The sequence below is a fragment of the Carettochelys insculpta genome, chromosome 13 (assembly GCF_033958435.1).
Source record: "Carettochelys insculpta isolate YL-2023 chromosome 13, ASM3395843v1, whole genome shotgun sequence".
Lineage (NCBI taxonomy): Eukaryota > Metazoa > Chordata > Testudines > Carettochelyidae > Carettochelys > Carettochelys insculpta.
The window spans coordinates 38,765,658-38,786,461 of record NC_134149.1 but is presented as its reverse complement, the minus strand read 5'-3'; the positions used below and the strand labels follow the sequence as shown (position 1 = coordinate 38,786,461).

General features: G+C 43.1%; 1 protein-coding gene across 4 annotated transcripts in view; it reads right to left on the bottom strand.

The window, feature by feature from the left end:
• The window catches only part of DIAPH2 (diaphanous related formin 2), an 829,633-nt gene that overhangs the window by 738,986 nt on the left and 69,843 nt on the right, over positions 1–20,804 (bottom strand). For 3 of the 4 annotated variants that reach the window (XM_075008062.1, XM_075008063.1, XM_075008060.1), the window contains one exon: positions 15,272–15,292. The exons of the other annotated variant lie outside the window; for it this stretch is intronic. In XM_075008062.1, coding sequence (XP_074864163.1) covers positions 15,272–15,292 — 21 coding nt within the window. The remainder of the gene's footprint in view (positions 1–15,271; positions 15,293–20,804) is intronic. 4 annotated transcript variants of the gene reach the window in all.

Below are 20,804 nucleotides of genomic sequence, written 5' to 3'. Positions count from 1 at the left end.
TGATCTGCTTTCATGTTGTGAGCACCCGGCAAGTATGAGGCTTTCAACGTTATGTTGTTGGCGATGCACCAGTTCCACAGTCGGACTGCTTCCGCACATAGGGCACGGGATTGGGCTCCTCATCGATTTGTGTAAAACATAGTGGAGGTATTGTCTGTATTGATCCCGACTACTTTGCCATATATGTGGTCTCGAAAATGTTTGCAGGCGTTGAACACTGCTCTGAGCTCCAGTATGTCTATGTACAGTGTCTGTTCCGCAGGGGACTATAGCCCTTGCGTCACCTTGTCGCCGATGTGCGCTCCCCATCCTACGTGGGAGGCGTCGGTAGTAAGAAAAATAGAAATTTGTGGTTGGTGAAAGGGCACCCCCACTAGCAGATTCTTGGGGTTTTCCCACCACGCCACGGATCTGCGCACCTCTGTCGTGGGCGACACCACCCTGTGGACAGTGTGGGATGCCGGTTTGAAGACGCTCGCCAGCCAGTGCTGCAGGCTTCGCACGTGCAATCTGTCATTTGGTACCACAAACGTCGCTGCCACCATGTGGCCCAGCAGCTGTAAGCACGTTAAGACCGGCACCGTGGGGCTGTATGTGATGACTTGCACGAGCAAACTGATGGCACGGAAGCGGGCGTCGGGTAGGTACACCCTTGCTGTGAGAGAGTTTATGCGTGCCCCTATGAACTCTATGTCTTGTGTGGGGTCGGTCTTTGACTTTGCGAGGTTGATGACTAGGCCCAGCGAAGAAAACGTGTCCACTGTGACGCTGATCATGTGTAGGACCTCTGCCTTCGAGGTCCCTTTCAGTAGGCAGTCGTCCAGGTATGGGAATATAAACACCCCGTCTGTGCAGGTAGGCTGACACCACTGCCAGGGTTTTGGTAAAGACTCTGGGGGCCGGGGAGAGGCCGAACGGAAGAACCCTGTACTGGAAGTGCTCCTTGCCGACCATGAAGCGGAGAAAGCGCCTGTGTGCTGGGTGGATCGTTATATGAAAGTAAGCATCTCGTAAGTCGAGGGCTGCAAACCAATCTCCATCATCCAGTGCCGTGAGTATGGAGGCGACTGTAATCACCCAAAAACGTTGCTTGCGTAAGTGGCGGTTGAGGCCCCGAAGATTGAAGATGGGCCTCCAGCCTCCTGTTTTCTTCTCTGTGAGGAAGTTGCGTGAATAAAAACCTTTCTCCTGGAATTGTTCCGGCACTCTTTCCACCGCCCCTATGAACATAAGGTGGGGTCCACCTCCTGCTTGAGCCTCGCCTCGTGGGTAGCATCCCGGAGGTGAGGCCTGGAAGGAGGCTTTGTCGGTGGGAGCGACTGGAAGGGGATTGCGTAACCCGTGGCTATGATCTCCAGCACCCATTTGTCTGCGGTGATCTTTTGCCATTGGGAGTGAAACGGTCTGAGGCGATGATGGAACATGAGATGAGAGTGGCATTGCGCGATGGTAGTGATAGTGCAGCCCTCGACATGCCCGTCAAACTTGTTGCCTTTGGGCCTGTCCCGAGGGTGTATGGCTTTGTTGAGAGTGTCATCTGGGAGTCCTGTACTGTTGCTGTTGTTGTCGTCGCCCTTGGTAGTAGCCCCGTTGATACTGCGCATGCTGTGGTTGGTACGGGTAGCATCTTTGCTGAGGGCAATATTTTTTCTTCCTATATGGAGGAGTATAAATACCCAGGGTTCTAAGTGTAGCTCTTGAGTCCTTACTAGAGTGGAGGACCGAGTCGGTTGAGTCTGCAAACAACTTTTGCGTGTCAAAGGGAAGATCCACAATCTTCGCCTGTAGGTCCCTTGGGATACCCGATGTCTGGAGCCAAGATTCTCTGCGCATGACCAGTGCTGTAGCCGTTGAGCGTGCCGCCGCATCTGCCACATCCAGCGCGATCTGGACTCCCGTTCTCGAAGCTGCGTAGCCCTCTTCCACAATTGCCTTTAACACCGGCTTCTTATCTTCCGGAAGTGAATCCATGAGAGAAGTAAGCCTGGAGCAATCATCAAAATTATGGTTCACTAGGTGTGCCGCATAATTTGCCACTCTCAGTAGCAGGGTGGAAGAGGAATATACCTTCCTGCCAAACAGCTCTAGCTTCTTGGCATCTTTGTCTGATCCCCCCCGATTTGTCCTGAGAAGTCTTTGACCTCTGCTGGGACGACTCGACCACCAAAGAATTTGGTTGTGGGTGACTGAAAAGGAACTCCATGCCCTTTGCCGGGACAAAGTACTTCTTATCCACTCTCTTGTTCCTAGGCAGAGCGGAGGCCGGAGCCTGCCATATGGTAGTGGCTGACTCCATAATGGCTTCATCCAGCGGTATAGCAATTTTGGATGAAGCCGGGGGTCTCAAGTTTTTCAGGAGTTTGTGATGTTTCTCCTGCACTTCTGCCGTTTGAATGCCTTGCGTGAAAGCCACCCTTTTAAACAGCTCCTGGAACTGTTTGAGGTCATCTGGGGGAGCGACATCCCCAGGGGCCATGGCCTCATCTGGGGAGGATGAGGAGGAACCACTATGATAAACCTCCCTCGAACTCTCAGGTTCCTGCGGCCGATGATACACCTGCTCGCTGGAGGACTGCGAAGGAAAGTCTCGGGGTTCTAAAATTAACTCCCCTTGAGATAACTGTGTTTCCATCCCCGATCGAGTGTCCATGGGGGTATTGGACGGCCGGGAGGGACCTGCCCCTGGGCGTAGGCCTGGGGTGTCTGTGTCCAGCATGATAAGAATGACCATGGCAGCACGGGCACGGGTCCGGGGGGTGGAGACCTGGACCACTCTTGGGGTGTGTACCCCCGATGTCCGGGAGAGCGAGACCTCCGCGATGACACAGATAGCGGTGAAACTGGTTTGTGGTAGTACTCCAGGGGATCCAATCCCAGAAAAGGTGAAGGTGGCCCAAGCCATGGTGACATTGGTTGGAGGAAAGGAGGAGGTGGTTCTGGATAGGCCAGTAGAGACCCAGGCCTTCTGGGTGGCATGTGTAGCACAGGGGGAGGGCTTGTTGTCAGTAGCAGCGCAGCCCTGTCCGGAGAAGGGCTGCGGTGCCGGGTTTTTGTTCCTGCCTTTCCCCTCCCCTGCGGGGCTGGCACCGCCCCCTCCCGCGCCAGGGATCTCGGCCCCGCTGTCGGTGCCGCACTCGGCCCACTCAGCTGCGGTGCCACACGGGTAACGTCCTCCGGTGCCTGCAGGCTCCGTGCCTGTTGGCCCTGCACCGTTGGTGCCGCCGGGGTCGATGCCGCCTGCGGCAGTGCCACCGGTTCCGGCGCTTGCCTGGCCAACGCTCTAGGCACCGCGCGTGCCAGCTGTTTTGTAACCGGAGGCTCAGCCTGTACCACGTGCGCTGCCGTGCTGCCGCTTGCCTGAGTATGCGGCCGGGGGCTGTGTGCTCCGCCCGTCCCGCTCGCTGAAACCGCCAGCAAGGATCGAGCTGGGGAGAGCTTCCTCCATTTCTGCACCGAGGGGGTCAAAGAAGCTGCCTTCCTCTTGTGGAACCCAGACGGCCCTTCTGGTTGAGGCCTCTCCGGCAAGTCCGGCTGGAGGGCCTTGTCAAACAAGAGCATTTTAAGACCCATTTCTCTGTCTTTCCTGGCCCTGGCTGTAGGCTTAGCACAGTGGGAACACTTCTGGGTAACGTGTGATTCCCCCAGGCATCGGATACATTCACTGTGCCCATCGGAGGCCAGCACAGCTTCGCGGCAAGACTCACACTTTTTAAAGCCTGAAGAGGTCATCGCGGTGAGTCTTTTACTATTAATAGGGTACTTAGCACTTAATCTGTGCCTGTTTACCCAAATCGCGGACACCGACCTGCAGGGCAGCGGGCGGCCTACTGGCCTTAAGTCCACTCTTCGTCTCCGCTCCTCTCTCTCCTTTTTTTTTTAATATATATATTACATATATTTTTTTTTAAACGGGAAAAATACAACAATTTACACGTAGAAACACCATCTAATCTGACTCTGGCCGTAGCCTGAGCGGATTCCGTCTGCAGCCAATGGCGGTTGAGAAGGAACTGGCGGGGACCAGATCGCACATGAGAGCAGCACACGCCAGCGCATGCGCGATCCAGGAGAAACTGCTGGAAGATTTCCGATCTGCAGTGCTCGGCGAGCCCGGCACCTATAGTGGAGCACCCACGGGGACACTCGAAGAATTATCTTATCTTCGTGAAAACTCATAAATGGTGGACCAGCCACTGACAGTGCATTAACACACAGTCTTCATCAGTGCTATCATAGCTAAATAAAATAAGGAACAGTCCACCATAAGTCCAAAGGCTGATATCGTAAACTGAGAGAAAACTGAATTAAGATCCCACAAGGAGACAGGAACCCTTGTAAGACACATGCTAGATAACCCCTTCATAAGCCTTTTGACTCAATCATATACAAACCATTTAACATTAATCCAAGTGGCATATGCTGCAATAAGCAGTTGAATTAATTTGAGTAAGAATTAGGAAATCTTTCAGACTTCATATAAACCGCACAATCCAAAATACAGGCTATGGAAGCAGCCACTGGACACTTGGATTTTCCTTTTCATGCAAGCAACAAGTCTACTCCATTTTAACTGGAAACACTTCTTTGAAGTTAGCATTGCCCATCTGACTTGACTATTGACACAGTCATTCTACACTGGTACAGAATGCGCTGGGGGTAAAAAGACAGGTATCTCAAGATCCCTGATTTTTCCATGTCCTATTTCCAACCATGAACACTCCTAATTCATAGTTATCACGTCTTCATTAGAGAAGAGCTGGACACAATTAAGCATGATCACCAAAAACCAAATGGTTGGTACCCCCAATGGATTTAATGGTGTGTAAAGTAGAGCTGCTCTTTCCCCAGACAACCAGCGCTATAGACCCAACCCCCTCGAAGCATTCGCAAGATAACATGTCAGAAATTCAAAAGAAAACTTATGATCCAAATGCCAGAAGCAGAAAATGGGGCCACCCAATGCTTATATTTCAAAGTATAACAAATCCTATCATAAAAATGACAATAAGAGGCTTTTAACACCTGTGTCATTGTACTTTATCAGAATTACCATAAGCATGTGCAAGTTTTTTTTGTTTTTTTTTGTTTTTTTACAGCTCAAGTATCAGAATGAGCTTTGCCAGATTACTCCTGTTACACATGCCTAGTATCTTTAGTAATGATGAGCATTAACATGAGCTATTTATGCAGTCCCTTAAGCTAATTCTTTTTCCCCATCCAAGATAAAGGAGTTGAACAATTGAAAATTACTTGAAACAGGACTTGGCATCTTCCATTGTTGCTTAAGGTAACAATTTAATATAGAAATGTTGTGGTATGATTCCATATTTGCTTGATATTGCAAGTTTCCTTTGTCAGACCTCTAATAATGCTCCCAAGAATATCTTCTTCTCTATGCAACAAAATTATGTTAGAGATTTTGGCAAAGACTCCATCCCCCTCCTGAGGCAGCATTGCAGGAAAATGGAAGTCTAATCTATACAACTCAATAAAATATTCATTCATCTGTTAAAGCTATGGTAGTCAAAACTAGGAACAACAAGAAAAATATGAGTGAGGTAGTTAGTCTGTATCTTCGAGAACAACAAAAAGTCCTGTGGCACTTTATAGACTAGCAGATATTTTGGAGCATAAGCTTTCCCAGGCAAAGACCCACTTCATCAACTGCAAAAGTGGGTCTTTGCCCGCAAAAGCTTATGCTCCAAAATACCTGTTAGTCTAAAAGGTGCCACAGGACTGCTTATTGCTAATATGAAAAAGGTTATTTATTTTACCAAAGAATATTAACTCTCTTCTGTACAGCTTTCATGAGTTACAAGAAATAAGTTTCTCTCACGACAATGATGATGATTAATATGCAGCTCCTAAAAGCTCTTTAGCAATGTCTGGTCTCCATCTAAGAGACTAAAAGATAGGTCACGTATTTCTCATATTCCTTATTCATGCATGGCATATAGCTAATAGAATTAGTATTATTTTCATGTTAATTATACTGGGGTCCACGCCTACAGCTATAACTTTTTGGTACTTTTAAAATAATAAAATTTTAAAGTTTTTATTTTTGTTTCATTTTAACTGATTAGCCATACTTTTTATTTTAACATGAAGAAAGCTGATGAAATTATTCTATTGTATTTAAATAAATAGCTTCTCTTGACATTTTGCAGTACTGATACAAATTATAGAGCAAAAACTGAATATTCGTAAGATAGTCTGGATCTCTTTCCCATATCTTGAGTCTGTAAATCACAAGCATAGAGCATTAGCCTTCTAATAATCAATTTCCAGGACAAAGTCAACATGGAGGCCAGTTACTCATATGCCCACACTTCCCGCGGGACAATCAATACGACTATAGTAACTAACACAGCTATGAAGACAAAAAGATAGGTGTCTGAGCTGTGAAAAGAATCAAAAATCAGTCTCCTGACAAGTGATGCTTTTACACTGCAGGAAAAGGTGAATTCTCTTTCATGAACAAAGCCACACATTAAAAACAAGAATTTAAAATGCTGAAGATACGTTTTACACAAAAAATGTATACACAATTATTTATGAATGCTCTTTATATGAAATGTCTGTTTACCCACTTCACACTTCAGTGCATGAGTGGCTGTTTTCACTGCTTACGTCAAAGAGTGCAGAACACAAAAATGCTTTAATTTAAAAATGTTTACCTTCACGGAAAATTCTCTACTCCCCCTCTACCACTCCAGTCTAGTAATTAACTAGTTGGCAGTATTAGGTTTGCTCACCTATGAAAATTCTCACATTCTGGATTTTAGTTATTTATCTGTACAGTAAACTCTTTCATATCTGAAAGCCCAGGGATATTCAAGTATTCTTGGGTAGAATAACGAGCCTTGTGGATAAGGGAGAAGCGGTGGATGTGGTATACCTAGACTTCAGTAAAGCTTTTGACACGGTCTCACATAATATACTTATCAATAAACTATGCAAATACAACTTAGATGGGGCTACTATAAGGTAGGTGAACAACTGGCTGGATAACCGTACCCAGAGAGTAGTTATTAATGGTTTTCAATCTGGCTGGAAAAGTATAACTAGTGGCGTTCCGCAGGGGTCTGTTTTAGGACCGGTTCTGTTCAATATCTTCATTAACAATTTAGATATTGACATAGAAAGTACACTTATTAAGTTTGCAGATGATACAAAGCTGGGAGGGGTTGCAACTTCTTTGGAGGATAGGGTCATAATTCAAAAGGATCTGGATAAACTGGAGAAATGGGCTGAGGTAAACAGGATGAAGTTTAATAAGGACAAATGCAAAGTGCTCCACTTAGGAAGGAACAATCAGTGTCACACATACAGAATGGGAAAGGACTGCCTAGGAATTAGTACAGCAGAAAGGGATCTGGGGGTTATAGTGGACCACAAGTTAAATATGAGTCAACAGTGTGATGCTGTTGCAAAAAAAGCAAACACGATTCTAGGATGCATTAACAGGTGTGTTGTGAACAAGACACGAGAAGTCATTCTCCCGCTCTACTCTGCGCTGGTTAGGCCTCAGCTGGAGTATTGTGTCCAGTTCTGGGCACCGCAGTTCAGGAAGGATGTGGAGAAACTGGAGAGGGCCCAGAGGAGAGCAACGAGAATGATCAAAGGTCTAGAGAACATGACCTATGAAGAAAGGCTGAAAGAATTGGGCTTGTTTAGTGTGGAAAAGAGAAGATTGAGGGGGGACATGATAGCAGTTTTCAGGTATTTAAAAGGGTGTCATAAGGCAGAGGGAGGGAACTTGTTCTTCCTTGCCTCTGAGGATAGAACAAGAGGCAATGGACTGAAATTGCAGCAAGGGAGGTTCAGGTTGGACATTAGGAAAAAGTTCCTAACTGTCAGGGTGATCAAGCACTGGAACGAATTGCCAAGGGAGGTGGTAGGATCTCCATCACTGGAGCTATTTAAGAAGAGGTTAGATAGATGGCTTTCAGGGATGGTCTAGAAAGTGCTTGGTCCTGCCATGAGGGCAGGGGGCTGGACTCGTGGCCTCTCGAGGTCCCTTCCAGTCCTACTCTTCTATGATTCTATATGATTCTATGATTCTGGATAATAGATATGCATTGCTAGGTATACCTAACACTAAAGAAAAACAAGATTAGCTATTAAACAAAAATATATGCAGAATACTATATTTACCAACAGCAGTATTGTATGCTGTAAATGTGTACTGTATTTGCTGTATTTGTACTTACATTCACTATACTGTACTTATGGAAAATATAACTAAAAATTACTTATGGTTAAAACACTGGTTATTTGAGAGTTCCTGATAATAGAATGTCAGATATGCAAGAGTTTACTCTGTGTGTATATATTATAGATACACATACACACACACACACACACACTTATACAAGGTATGGTAAAGACAGTCTTGGTGTGACTTACTTCTCTTATTCCATTATTTATTCAAATCCTCGCCATTAAGATACAATGCTCAGAAACAGTTGGACATTTGAAAAAGAACAGTGAAATGATTTTGTGAATGAAGTGGAGAATAGTTCAGTTATTTTATTACTCTACTGAACTATGACTACAAAACAAGGAGTTTAAACAATGTTTAGATTTATGCAGCATATCCCAAATTCAACTACTCTACACTCTGGCTGACATGTAGCAGTTCAATTTAGTTTTGTCATTCTGACAATTAAACTGCTCACCCCACACTTAAGGCTGAACTATTACTAATCACTAAAACTTATAAAACGAGAAAATTAATTCCTTATAGGTCACCAAAATACATTTACGTAAAAACAGAGCTATATAGAATACCCGAAAAGTTAATCTAGGTCAGCGGTTGTCAACATTTTCCAGACAGGGACCCATTTTGACAGTTCAGGAAGACTAGGTGACCCAATGCAATTCAAAATCCGGGGGTGGGGGAGAAAGAACAGAGCCGTAACGAGCTAATTTTATGCCTGAGGCAAGAATATAAAATGTTTATATATTCATAATAGTTATTTCATAGAAAAGGGGAAATGCGTTAATAAAACAACACTACATTTACTATAGTCAGAGTTGCGGTGGTGGAAAGATACTCATCCCCAAACTGCTACCCCCTCCCCGCCCCCGGCTTAAATCTCACAATCGGGGCTAGAGGAGTCACCTTGAGGGAGGGAAGGAGGGGGTTAGGGGAGTCGCACCTTGGGCTGGAGGGGGCTAGCGGAGTCACACTTGAGGGCTAGATATCCCTCGGGGCTGCAGGGGGCTAGGGAAGTCACATTCAGGAGCTAGGAGTCACTTACAGGCTGGAGGGAGCTAAGGGAGGCATAGGAACCCCTGCAGCTGGCAGCACCAGCTGCAGGAACCCTGCTGGGTTCTGCAAGGACCCCATCTCCTGCAGAGGCTGGAAGCCAGGGTGCTGATCAGCTCTGCCCTCCCTCCCAACTTCAGACTCAGGCCCCACCTTACCTGAGCTGCTGCTCTTCAGGCATGCAGTTCTCTGCCCTGCAGCTGAAATGGTTCTCAATGTTATTGACCAGCTTAACTGCCTGACAGCTGTTAATCCAATTAAGAAGTTGAGCACCACTTCAGGAGTGTGAATGGCTTTTTAATAGCCACTTGTAGAGCTGCCCAGCCCAGCCAGCAACCCTTCTGAAATGTAATCCAGGCCCATGTTTGGGTCCTGACTCGTAGGTTGGGAAACCCTGATCTAGCTGAAACAAGATCCAAAACCAAGGAGCTTTAAAAGTGAACACCCTGCCAACAGCCCCAAACATATTTGTAAGGAGCCTCTGCTTATCTCAACGGAAGTACCATTACACTAACTAAGGTGGACTCTTGGGTAACCATGACCCCAACTATTTAGCATTTCCAGGAGGTCACCACTGTCCTCTTGACAACTTTCAGAGAGGTAGACATGTTAGTCTTAATAAATCCAGCCACACACTTCACCTTACAGAAGTCTGTCCTGTCTCAGGGACTTTCTGCCCATCCATGACACAGTTCTGTAGTGATCAGGTAGCCTACTTCAGCCATCTCGAACTCAGGCATTATTTCCACAAAGCCAATGAATAGTGCACTAACCCAAAAAGAGACCATACCACCAATGCTACAGGAAGGATTCTGCATGGACTCTGCCTGACAGTCAAAGGAACAGATTAGCCATCTACAGAGTGCTTCCAGTCAAGTGCACAGGCTGGAATTGTGGACAAGCAGCATCATTTGTCCCTTAACCTCACATGTGCAGAATGCAATGCCATCCACAGTCTCAGAAACAACTCGGACATTACAAAGAGGCTAATAAAGAAGATTCTGTAGTTCTCATGTAAGATTACAAATGGAAGGCTGCTTGGCAACTCTCCAACATCACATTCTACAGACCACCCTCCTCTGATCCCACTGACCAGTTTTAAAAAACCATACCATCTACTCAAGAAACTATCAGAAACAGCACAGGAACAAGTCTTCAGACACACCTAGAGGCTGGAGCAGAGATATTAATCTTGGAATCTTGGACACTGCCCCATCATCTCAGGTATCGGCACACTTACAGAAGGACTATCTGACTATACAGGCTCTCTCCTCAGTCCCTTTGCTACCAGAACGCTCAGCTATCTTTGCGATGCCCCTAGCTTCCTGAGGAAAGTTGACTGTCAAAATCTTGAGGCTCTCAATTTTGTTTTGTCTCCTTTAAATGTCCATCAGAAAACATGCTTCCCCAAATATGCTGTGATATTTTGCCCTTTATTATTGTTCAAGTTTAACTTTTTGGTGAGAAATTTTGTTAACGAGTTTCATCTCTCAACCTGAAACATTAACCTTCTTTATACAGATCATTCCAATCTACTAGAAATAGTACTAACTTCAAAAGTTTCCAGAAATATTAGTGCCAAAAACCATTTTTTTTACCTACCGAGATTTAAATTACCTCCAACTAAGAATCTCTCCTCCAGAATTCTACTCCATGGCTTCTCAGTTGAATTCACCAGCATCACATCTATGTTTTATATATGTAAATTCATGACATGAGCCACAATGCTCTAAGAGACTGTGTATTCGTATTAGCACTAGTACCAAATAAAGGCAAAACAGAACCCATAGTCTCTCCTGCTTGGTCATTTTATTGCAATCACAGAAAAAAGAAATACTATAAAAAGCTATAATACTCTTTCAGCAACTGAAGTGCAAGAAAATACTGTAATACAAATCAAGACTGCCAGTCAGGTTTACAATGTGCTACCTAATATAAAATTATTACATTACAAAACCTCAAGCTTACATACCAGGTCAATTACGGTTTCATCTAATATTTGACATTGCCGCTACTAAAAATAATTTACTACTAACAAACATTTCCTAAATACTGAAATTATTCATTACAAGCCATGATTTCTCTTACAAACTCTAGCCCTTCAAATTTTAACTCCACTATAATGTAATCATTTCTGAAAATATTATAAAATTTACATCACTAATTGTGTGTTCCTCCTTCATAAGAGAGTGGGCTTGATAAAAGATAAAATACCATCAAGTCATCTCCTGACATTATCACCTTTTGGAGTGTGATCAACTTGGGCAAGAAAGGAATGTACTAAAAACTTTGAGAACTAAACTATTTTATACCAAACTATTTCATACTACTAACGATAGTCTGACAGGGGAAAATTAATGCACCAATTGCTTACTCAGCAAAATAGTCATAGGACAAATAGATATTTAACAACAAGATTATATTCAAAGTCCACACCTATGAAAGATTCAGCACACCTGCCAAACTGTTTTGACGATGAATATTCAATAGGTTTATGCCTGATTTATTTCATGGGTAATCAGAGATTTCACTCACTCTAGTGAAGTCACCAGAAAGATATCGTGAGTCATGTTACCATCCTGTTCAAGACAGAGACCTGGAGAAAGTATTACTTAAATAATGTTATTTTAAACGAAAGCACATTGTTTTAACTATTGAATACAGCCTCCGCGCAGTCCGATGCATATGTAAGTTCTGTAACTTCTAGTCATTCCTGGGTTTAAGTCCTGTAACTTTCTGTAAGCTTTGTTTTGTAGACGTAGCTTTCCTCTATGGCTATGTCTACACTAGCCCAAAACTTTGAAATGGCCATTTCAAAGTTTCCTAATAAAGCACTGAAATACATATTAAGCGCCTCATTGGAATGCCAGCAGCCACGGCACTTCGAAATTGATGCAGCTCACCACCATACGGCTCATCCAGACAGGGCTCCTTTTTGAAAGGACCCCGGGAACTTCGAAATCCCCTTATTCCCATCTGCTGATAGGAATAAGGGGATTTCCAAGTTAATGGAGACCTTTCGAAAAGGAGCCCCATCTGGACAAGCTGCGCGGTGGTGAGCTGCGTCAATTTCGAAGTGCCACAGCTGCCAGCATTCTAATGAGGCGCTGAATGTGTATTTCAGCACTTCATTAGTAAACTTTGAAATGGCCATTTGTATGGCCATTTGAAGTTTTAGGCTAGTGTAGACACAGCCTATATTTTGTTTCATAAGTTTTGTTTTGTAGCAGCTGCTAGGTCTGTACTAAGTATTTTAAGTTAGTGAGAAATTGTTTATGGATATTATAACTCTTGTGAGAAATGTCTTTCTTTCTCAAATGAACTTTCCTTTGTGTGAGTAAGGAAAGTGTGAATGTGGGCGCGCACATAATGGAATCAGTCCCTGAAGCCAGCCTGTCTGGACAAGAAGCTACAAGCAGCACCCTGATGGCCAGAGAATAAGAGCTGAACCCTGCAAGAGAGAGGATCCAACAAGAGAAGATGGAAGCCCCATCTGCTAATGACTCATGGTCATACAAAGACCTGGGACAGTAATGACGACTCTTGGTCATCCAGGGCAGTGGGCAGGACAATTGCTATTGGACTGAAACACATAAAAGATGAGTGCAAAGCTACAGGAGCCTTCTTTTTCCTTTCTCTTTTTGCCATCACCACTCTGGAGGAGCTAGTCTTGGCTCATGAGTCAGGGTATTGGAAGCGGGGCAGCATGGATGGAAATGACTGGTCCTGAGTACTACAGCTCACAAAGCTAACAAGGGGATCATAAAATCATCTCACTGCCGTGGATTCATGACTGAAGCCAGACACACTGAACCAACTATGCCTTGGCTTCCTCTGTTGTTCATGTGCAACTCTTCACCTGCATGAGTTCATCTGTGTAAGTGTATGAGTGTAGGAGAGGGTATGATTATGTATGGCTGTGTGCTTGAAAGCTAGTTCCCTCTTTTTTCCTTTAACCCAACACTGGCATTTGATAAAATACAAAAATCAGTGTAACCCTGGAGTATTGTCTAGTGTAAAAGTTAGTTAACAGTAACCTTAAAGAAACAATCAAAGTATCAAGAAAAAAAATGTTCAGTGGGTTGGAGGGGCAATTCTATTTTGTTTTTGTTTTTTTAAGGGTGTTTCTAATTCTACTTGCCAGGCTCAAGCTACAGTGTGTTACAAAATCTCTCAACATGCTCCACAGAATCCTTGGGATTTTCCTCATTTTATTGGGAATATGAGTTTATCTTACTTATGTTCTGTTAGGACAACCTTCAGGTTCCTTTACACTTGGGAAAGAATTGGTCTGTGTAGTCCCCATTTCCAGTTTCTAACACAATCAGCAAAATGTAGTAGGACTGGTGATTTTACTCATTTTTCCCCAGAATGGTAACTTTATAATACACAAGCAGCTATATCACCATTGTGATCTCACACCCAAAACTGCATCTGCAATAACACTATTTACAAGCCAAGAGGCACAGCAAGTAGGCAAGCTTCTTAAATTCTATTCTGAATGAGCTCAAACCAGCAGCAGTGTCTTTTTATGGACCTGGTATATTTCAAACATGCCTGGAGCATGTAAAATGCACAGGCACCAATTAGGCAAAAAAAAAAAAAGTTAACATTTATGGTTCCTAACAACGCAAAAGGACTACACAAAAATCTCCGCAGGGATTCAAACAGAAAAAAAACACAGTGCAAAAGAATTGAAAGTAACTTTTCAGTTTAATGTCTTGTTGAAAAGACTGCTTACCATAGTTACATCAATAGATTTCTTGGCTCCAGGCTATCATTTAAAATGTACATTTTCAATTACCATACTTAAAATTCAAACCACTGTTGCAAAAGTATCCTCACTTCCTGAATCTATTTCCACTTCACAATCTGTACTTGTTTAGAAAACCATTTAGAGGTGCTGACTGTGTATCCAGGATTAACAGGACTAGACTGTATCTCCAATATTAGCCATTAATGAAGACTTTCATGGAAAAAAAGGATGTCACCAATGCATCTCAAGTTTACACTTCAATTTGAGTTCAACTTTAGATTTGATTTCTTCTGTTACACTAATGCTTGAGCAAATACCACATTTCACAGTACAGGACATCTGTTTGAAACTGCAAACCACCTCATCCCATTGAACATCATTGACTTTTTTACCTTGGCTTCTGTGAGAGTTATAGCAGTCTTCATACTATAAAATGACTATTTTACTTACACACACACACACACACACACACACACACAATTTAACAGGAAGACCTCATGTCACGCTTGAGCTTTTGATTCCCTGAAGTTCTAGAACCTGTACTTCTTGAAGGCCTCATCCACACTCGCCCTCTTCTTCAAAAAGGGACATGTAAACGAGCCAGGTTGGTGAATAGCAATGAGGTGCTGCACTGCATATGCGGCGCCTCATTAGCATAATTCTCGCTGCATTTCAGGAGTACAGAAACTTCAAAGTAACGTGGGTACTTTGAAGTGCTCGTGGCTACACAGCTTGCCAGCACTTCAAAGTTAGCAACTTCGAAGTTCACGCAACATGAATTATGCTAATAAGGTGCTACATTTGCAACAGAGCACCTCATTGCTCCTTCCAAGGAGGGGGCTACCGTAGACAACCCTCATGTTACTCACAACTTCAAGTGACGTCCTGCAGCATATCTTTTGTACTGGAGCTTGAGCCACTGCTGAATATGAGGGTCTACATGAGACTTTCAAGGCCAACTAAATTTCATAACTATGAATCAAATACTACTTTTGAGGCAAAAAGCAAAACCTGCCTCAACTGCATACCCAAGGCCTGATTCCCAGTCTGTTAAACATAAGACTCCAAATGATTTCAACAGACTCTGAATCCAACTTTTTCCCCTAAACCATTAAGCTCATATGATAAAACAAGCACTTTCTAGTATGTGAAAAAGGTGCCTGAACAAAACAACTGTAAGCCTAAATTCTACAATACAAACTTGTATTTAGGATAAAACCACCATTACATTATCTACTTACCGTGACTTTGCTTCCAATTATCTGCATGCAGTGGTCAGCGAAGAATGGTTATTGTGTAAAAAAACAAAAATAGCAAAGTTATTAGTAGGCTGTAGCATTTCACACATGGGGTCAAATGTTCAATTAGCAAATAATTAAATTTTAATACTTCATTTTTCAAAAAGGCTAAAGAATTAACATGCAACAACTAGCATATTCTGTTCTGTGGTAGAAAAACACTTGAGATTGTTACTCATGTTCAACTACCTGTACTTTATATGTTTAATTACCAGTGGAAGAGCAGTCTAGTTTGATATTTGCACATCAATTAGTAAAAGACTGAAAAAACTATTAAAGTACCAGGCACTAAACATTTTAAATGATGTAGAGAAGAACTGAATTATCAACTGAATACTCCTCCAATAGCATATTAGCTTACATGTTATCTCTATTATAGCAAGATTCTTTTGGTTTAGTTTTTGTTTTACTTGAATGGGGCAGTCGCTATATTTGAGAAGGACCATTTCAATTTTTAAACTCAGTTTTCTTAAGCTCACTAATGCAGCTTCTGACAAAGTCTCATCTTATTATTTTCATGAAGTCCTTCAATCACAGTTTTGTTCAAATATTCAGTATGGATGTTTTTCAAAAGGAAAAAAATGACAATCCAGAACGGGTCTTTAGAAGCCATCCTCTTTCATTGTGCCAAAACTGCATTCAACAATAATCACAGAAATTAATGGGTAGTGCATCATACTCCATCCACAACAAAATCATGTATTTCTGCTTGGTTCATTAACCCCAGGTAAGTTTGCCCTTAAACCCAACAGACTCCAACTTACCTTCTCACCAACTACAACCTCATAAGCAGTCTAACTTGCTGGGAAAGGACCCTCTGTCCATGCCCACTGACTGTGATGCAAGTGGGCAATGGATCTATGTTCCAAACACACAGCTTGCCATTTCACTCTGCCACCTACAGGTTACTGGGTTTTATTGTCTAAGATCTTCCTGAAGTTACCTATACCACAGTGTTACTGAAAGACAGAAAACTGAATTAAAACTACACAAACTATGTACTTAATTCCTCTAGATTTATTCTTACTGTAAACTGAAGTCTTTTTCAGCCTAATCATGGAGCAACAGTAAACACCTGGCATCCCTTCAACACAATCTACTCTGACCAATCAAATTTGGCAGTCTTCTCACAGCTGGGCATTGACCATGACTAATAAGCTGAATGTTACTGGCTAGTAAGCCAAAACATTAGAATTTCCTTTTTCCCCATCCACAGAAGAGCTGCAGGACATTAGGGGCCTCTAGACTTGTCAGAGCCCAGCTAACAAGAAGGCACTGGTGGTGAGCGGGAAAGAAACAAAGGCTTCCAGACAGGTATAGTTCCCAGCATGCCCTGAAGAAAGGAGGCAGAAGGCAGGAAATGCCATAGAAGTCTGGGACTTAACATCAGACTGTTTCGCACTCTGAGTCCCTGAGCTCTGATATAGCATTTTGTAGCAGTCAGATATCAGAATGTGTTGGTACTACTTGATATGGGGATGTGTTCTGTGTCTAGCACTTAGTCGGATTCAGTCAACAGCTTTTGCCTCATACCAGGCCTCTAATGTAAGGAGCTTATTTCTTAGGCTGTCTTCTTACTAGAAAGTCTACAAATGTTTATTAGCCAAGATGGGCAGACCCCCAGTACTAGAAGTGGGGACTGGAATGGATTGCTCAATAGCCCTGTTCTGTTTACTTACTCTGAATTATCAGGCACAGGCTACTCTCAGTCTCAGATACTGAGCAGAACTCATTAGTCTACAGCAGCTCAGTCATTCCTATGTACCTATCAGGGAGGCTTTTTACCCCAATTACCTCCCTAGTTTTCAAAGAACAATGTAGGGCAAGATAACTATTAACCATTAAAAGTAAATCTTATTAGGGTGGCAGGTTCTTGAAGGTCCTTGTCTCGCATGTGACTAATCAGCTGCCTTTTAGCCAAACCTGTGAGGCAAAGGATCAATGTAGTAACCATTAAGGTCAGCAGGTCTTCACAAAAGCTAACAAAATAGATCAAGTAGATCACTGCTAGAGTATGTAAGCTCCTGCCAAAGTGCCTCAGTGAGGAAAGGACTTCTATTATACAGCTTAGGCAGCCTGCAGAGTGCTGAAAATGTACAAGCTGTGGTGGACAAAAGAGGAGGGGAACAGGCAATTACACCTTTTATGTTCCAAGAATGTGGCCTAACGAGACTAGATATGTCCCTAATTGAGGGGGAAAGAACACCATCAATATGGTAAACTTGTTTAACTTTTAAGATGAAGCTCTGAAGACAAGACAGTAGAATCTGTTATCTGAAGAGATTGGTGTTTGGTACATGAGATAGTGAGGACATCCAGCAAAAGGCTTAACTCACATACTGTTTTTCAGGCAACTTCAGCCTCTCTGGCAGCCTCAGCCATGGGAATCCCAGATAGATACAGCATTTCTATGACAATTCCCACATCCCCATTTATGTAAAAATGTCCATCAGGACACATGTGTGTAAAATGTAGGACACAGCACTTGTCATGGAAATTCGCAACTGTGCCGCACTTTGCGGGGCATCTGGCAACCCTACCTTGAAGCGGCGATGAGCAACCAAAAATAGGTAGTGGGATGCATGAGTGGCCCTATTTCACCTTTGTGGGCTGCAGCAACCCACAGTCCACTGGGGTTCTACCTACAGCCTTGCAGACCTTGTCTGCCCTCCTCTCCCAGGTACCCCTCACATACCAGAGCAACAGAGCCCCATGCTTCCTACTCCTTCCACTACTTCCCAGCATTTTAGGAAGAGCAAAATCAGCAGATTCATGGTGCTCAAAAGGTACTGAGAAAGAGGGAGAGCAGTAAGAAGTGTGGGGCTCCAGCACCCTGGTGCACAGGGGTGTAAGACGGGGGACACAGATGGACAACAGGCAGGGTCTGCAGGCAACAGGTGGAGTTCAAGTGGGCTGCAGGTTGCTCACCACTGCCTTAGAGTTTCCAAACAAATATAAGAAATTAGGAACAAGTTAAAAAAGTAAAGCACTTTCTGGAAGATATAAATTACCTTTAAGAAGATTAATCTTATTTGTATTACTAGAGTGGCTAGGAACTGCAGCCATGGGTCTGGACCCCTTTGTGCTAGGTTTATAGATTCCCATATTCATTAACAAAAAGACAGGAGACTGCTTTAAGGGAATTAGGCGGACATTAGTGTTGTATAACAATCCAAGAAAAAGTTAGCATTAACATGGAGCATTGCAAAACACCATGTTATTGCACTGTTTGAAACAGAAAACACACAGTAGCTTTACCAAAAAAATCTATTTGCTTCCATTTTTGCATCTCAATCTTCCTCATGGATAGTTTTCTATTTTTCAAAATATGTTCCCCACCGCAAATGAAGAGTTTATTTTACATGTCTATCTTACACAACCCAGCATCCAGGCCATGCAATGTTGCATGTGTTGGGATTGTGCAAAGTTGACATGACCATACTGAATGAATGGTGTGAACATTACCTGAAGTGGCTTAAATATAGCTGGATAGCTACAGCAGACCCTGGGAGCAAGTTTCCTTTAAGCAGAAACAAATTTAGTAAAGAATTGGTAATGCCTGTTTATACAACCAATATTAAAACCTATTTGTCAGTAAATATGGGCTCATGCAAAAGCATGGAGTACCAGTCAACCTGGTTATAATGACCTTACAGAAGGAATCACATGGACAGACAAAGTGAATGACTGATGGGTGAATAAATATGAGGTGATCTTCACTAGGTACATTCCAGCCTTCAGAAATACTAATGGGTAAAAATTAGTAACTGCATGCTCACTGGTCATGGTTTTAAGACATGTTACTCCTGTAAGAAAAAAACGGGGTATAAGAATCAAACAAATTAAATTACTATTGGTTGGGATGCCCCAAATTTGATATTTGAAGAAGTTTTCAATGCTAGTAAACAGAAGGGCCAAAACTCTGCTCCATGGGCTTGAGTAGGATGGTTAGAAGGTTCAAACTAACCAGGGCTTTGCCCAAGGTCTCAGAAAAACAGAGGAAAAAAATCCATGTATGAAACTAGTAACCACCTTCTCTGTTTCCTAAGCAGGAACTGCCTGGGGCCAGGACAGAACAGGTTTGTGTATATTTGTGAAAAAATACTCATTTAAAAGAGGAGGTATAAGCTGTTAACGGATAGCTTTTAATGTTTAATATAGAAGTTATATACTTGATGTAACTCTAAGGCTTGTGCAATTCCTTCTCAATCAACTGCTTTGTATTAAAGATAAGTACTGTGACCCTTTTTCCACTGGTATGGCAGTAATGCACTCCACCGGGATCAATTTCAGGGGTAGTACAAACTGGCATCATCCCAACAACATGGATAGAGTAAGTCTTGAATCAGCAAATCTGTTAGCAGTGGCAGTCAGAGGTGGCCAGGCAACAGGCTCAGGAACTGTATCTACCTCAGCCAGGCAGATATCAAATGCTGTTCAGTTATTTAATTTTCTTTTTCAGAAATTTAAAATGCAGTGGTGTTGGTTCTTGACTATGCAGCAAGGAAACCATCTCTGTAGACCTAAGAAGCATGCAAGTGGCAACGTGGATCTGAGGAGCTATGCACCCATTCTTCAGTACTAATGTTTCTGTTCTCAAGGACTGGATTTTGCCCTTACCTGTTGGTTTGGTTCCCAACCTGAGGTAAATGTATCCCTGGGGGTACACAGAGGTCTTCCAGGGGGCACACCAACATGTCTAGATAATTGTCTAGTTTTAATCACAGGCTATGTAAAAAACACTGGCAACAGCAGTACAAACTAAACCTTCACACAGTGATGTGTTTATACTGTTCTATGTACCATGCAATGAAATCTAAGCACACTATTTATATATCAAATTACTGTATATGGTAAAAAGGAAACAGTAAACAATTTTTCAATAGGAGTGTGTTGCAACAGTTTTGTACTTATGTCTGATTTTGTAAGCAAATAGTTTTTCAAGTGAGGGGAAATTTGGGGTACGCAAGGCAAATTAAGGCTCCTAAAAGGGACACAGTAGTCTGGACAGTTTGGGAACTGCAGGCTTATTTACTGCATGCAAATACATCTGTTGCACATTGCGATCCTGAAAATACTGTTTTCCATGATAGATACAAAGTAGTTACGCACCCTGCCTCTGTTTCTCCATCTGCTTTCACATCTGATGCATATCTTGCACCCTGATTGATTCTGTCTCCTCTAGACAGTCAGAGCTACAGTAGTGTCTCAACATTTGTGAGCAGAACCCTTGTAAATGTTGATTTTTTGCAAATGTGGGGGTGGGAGGGGACCTGGAGCCCTGGGGAAGCCACAGCAGCCGCCGGCGCTCCCTGCCCAGAGCCCTGGGGAAGCTGAAGCAGCTGCTGGTGCTACCTGCCCAGAGCCCTGGGGAAGTGAGGCCACTCACGAATAACTGAATTCACAAGTGTGGCACTCATGAATGTCAAGGCTCTACTGTACTTAGAATGCCTATGACCCAGGGGAAGTCCCCTTC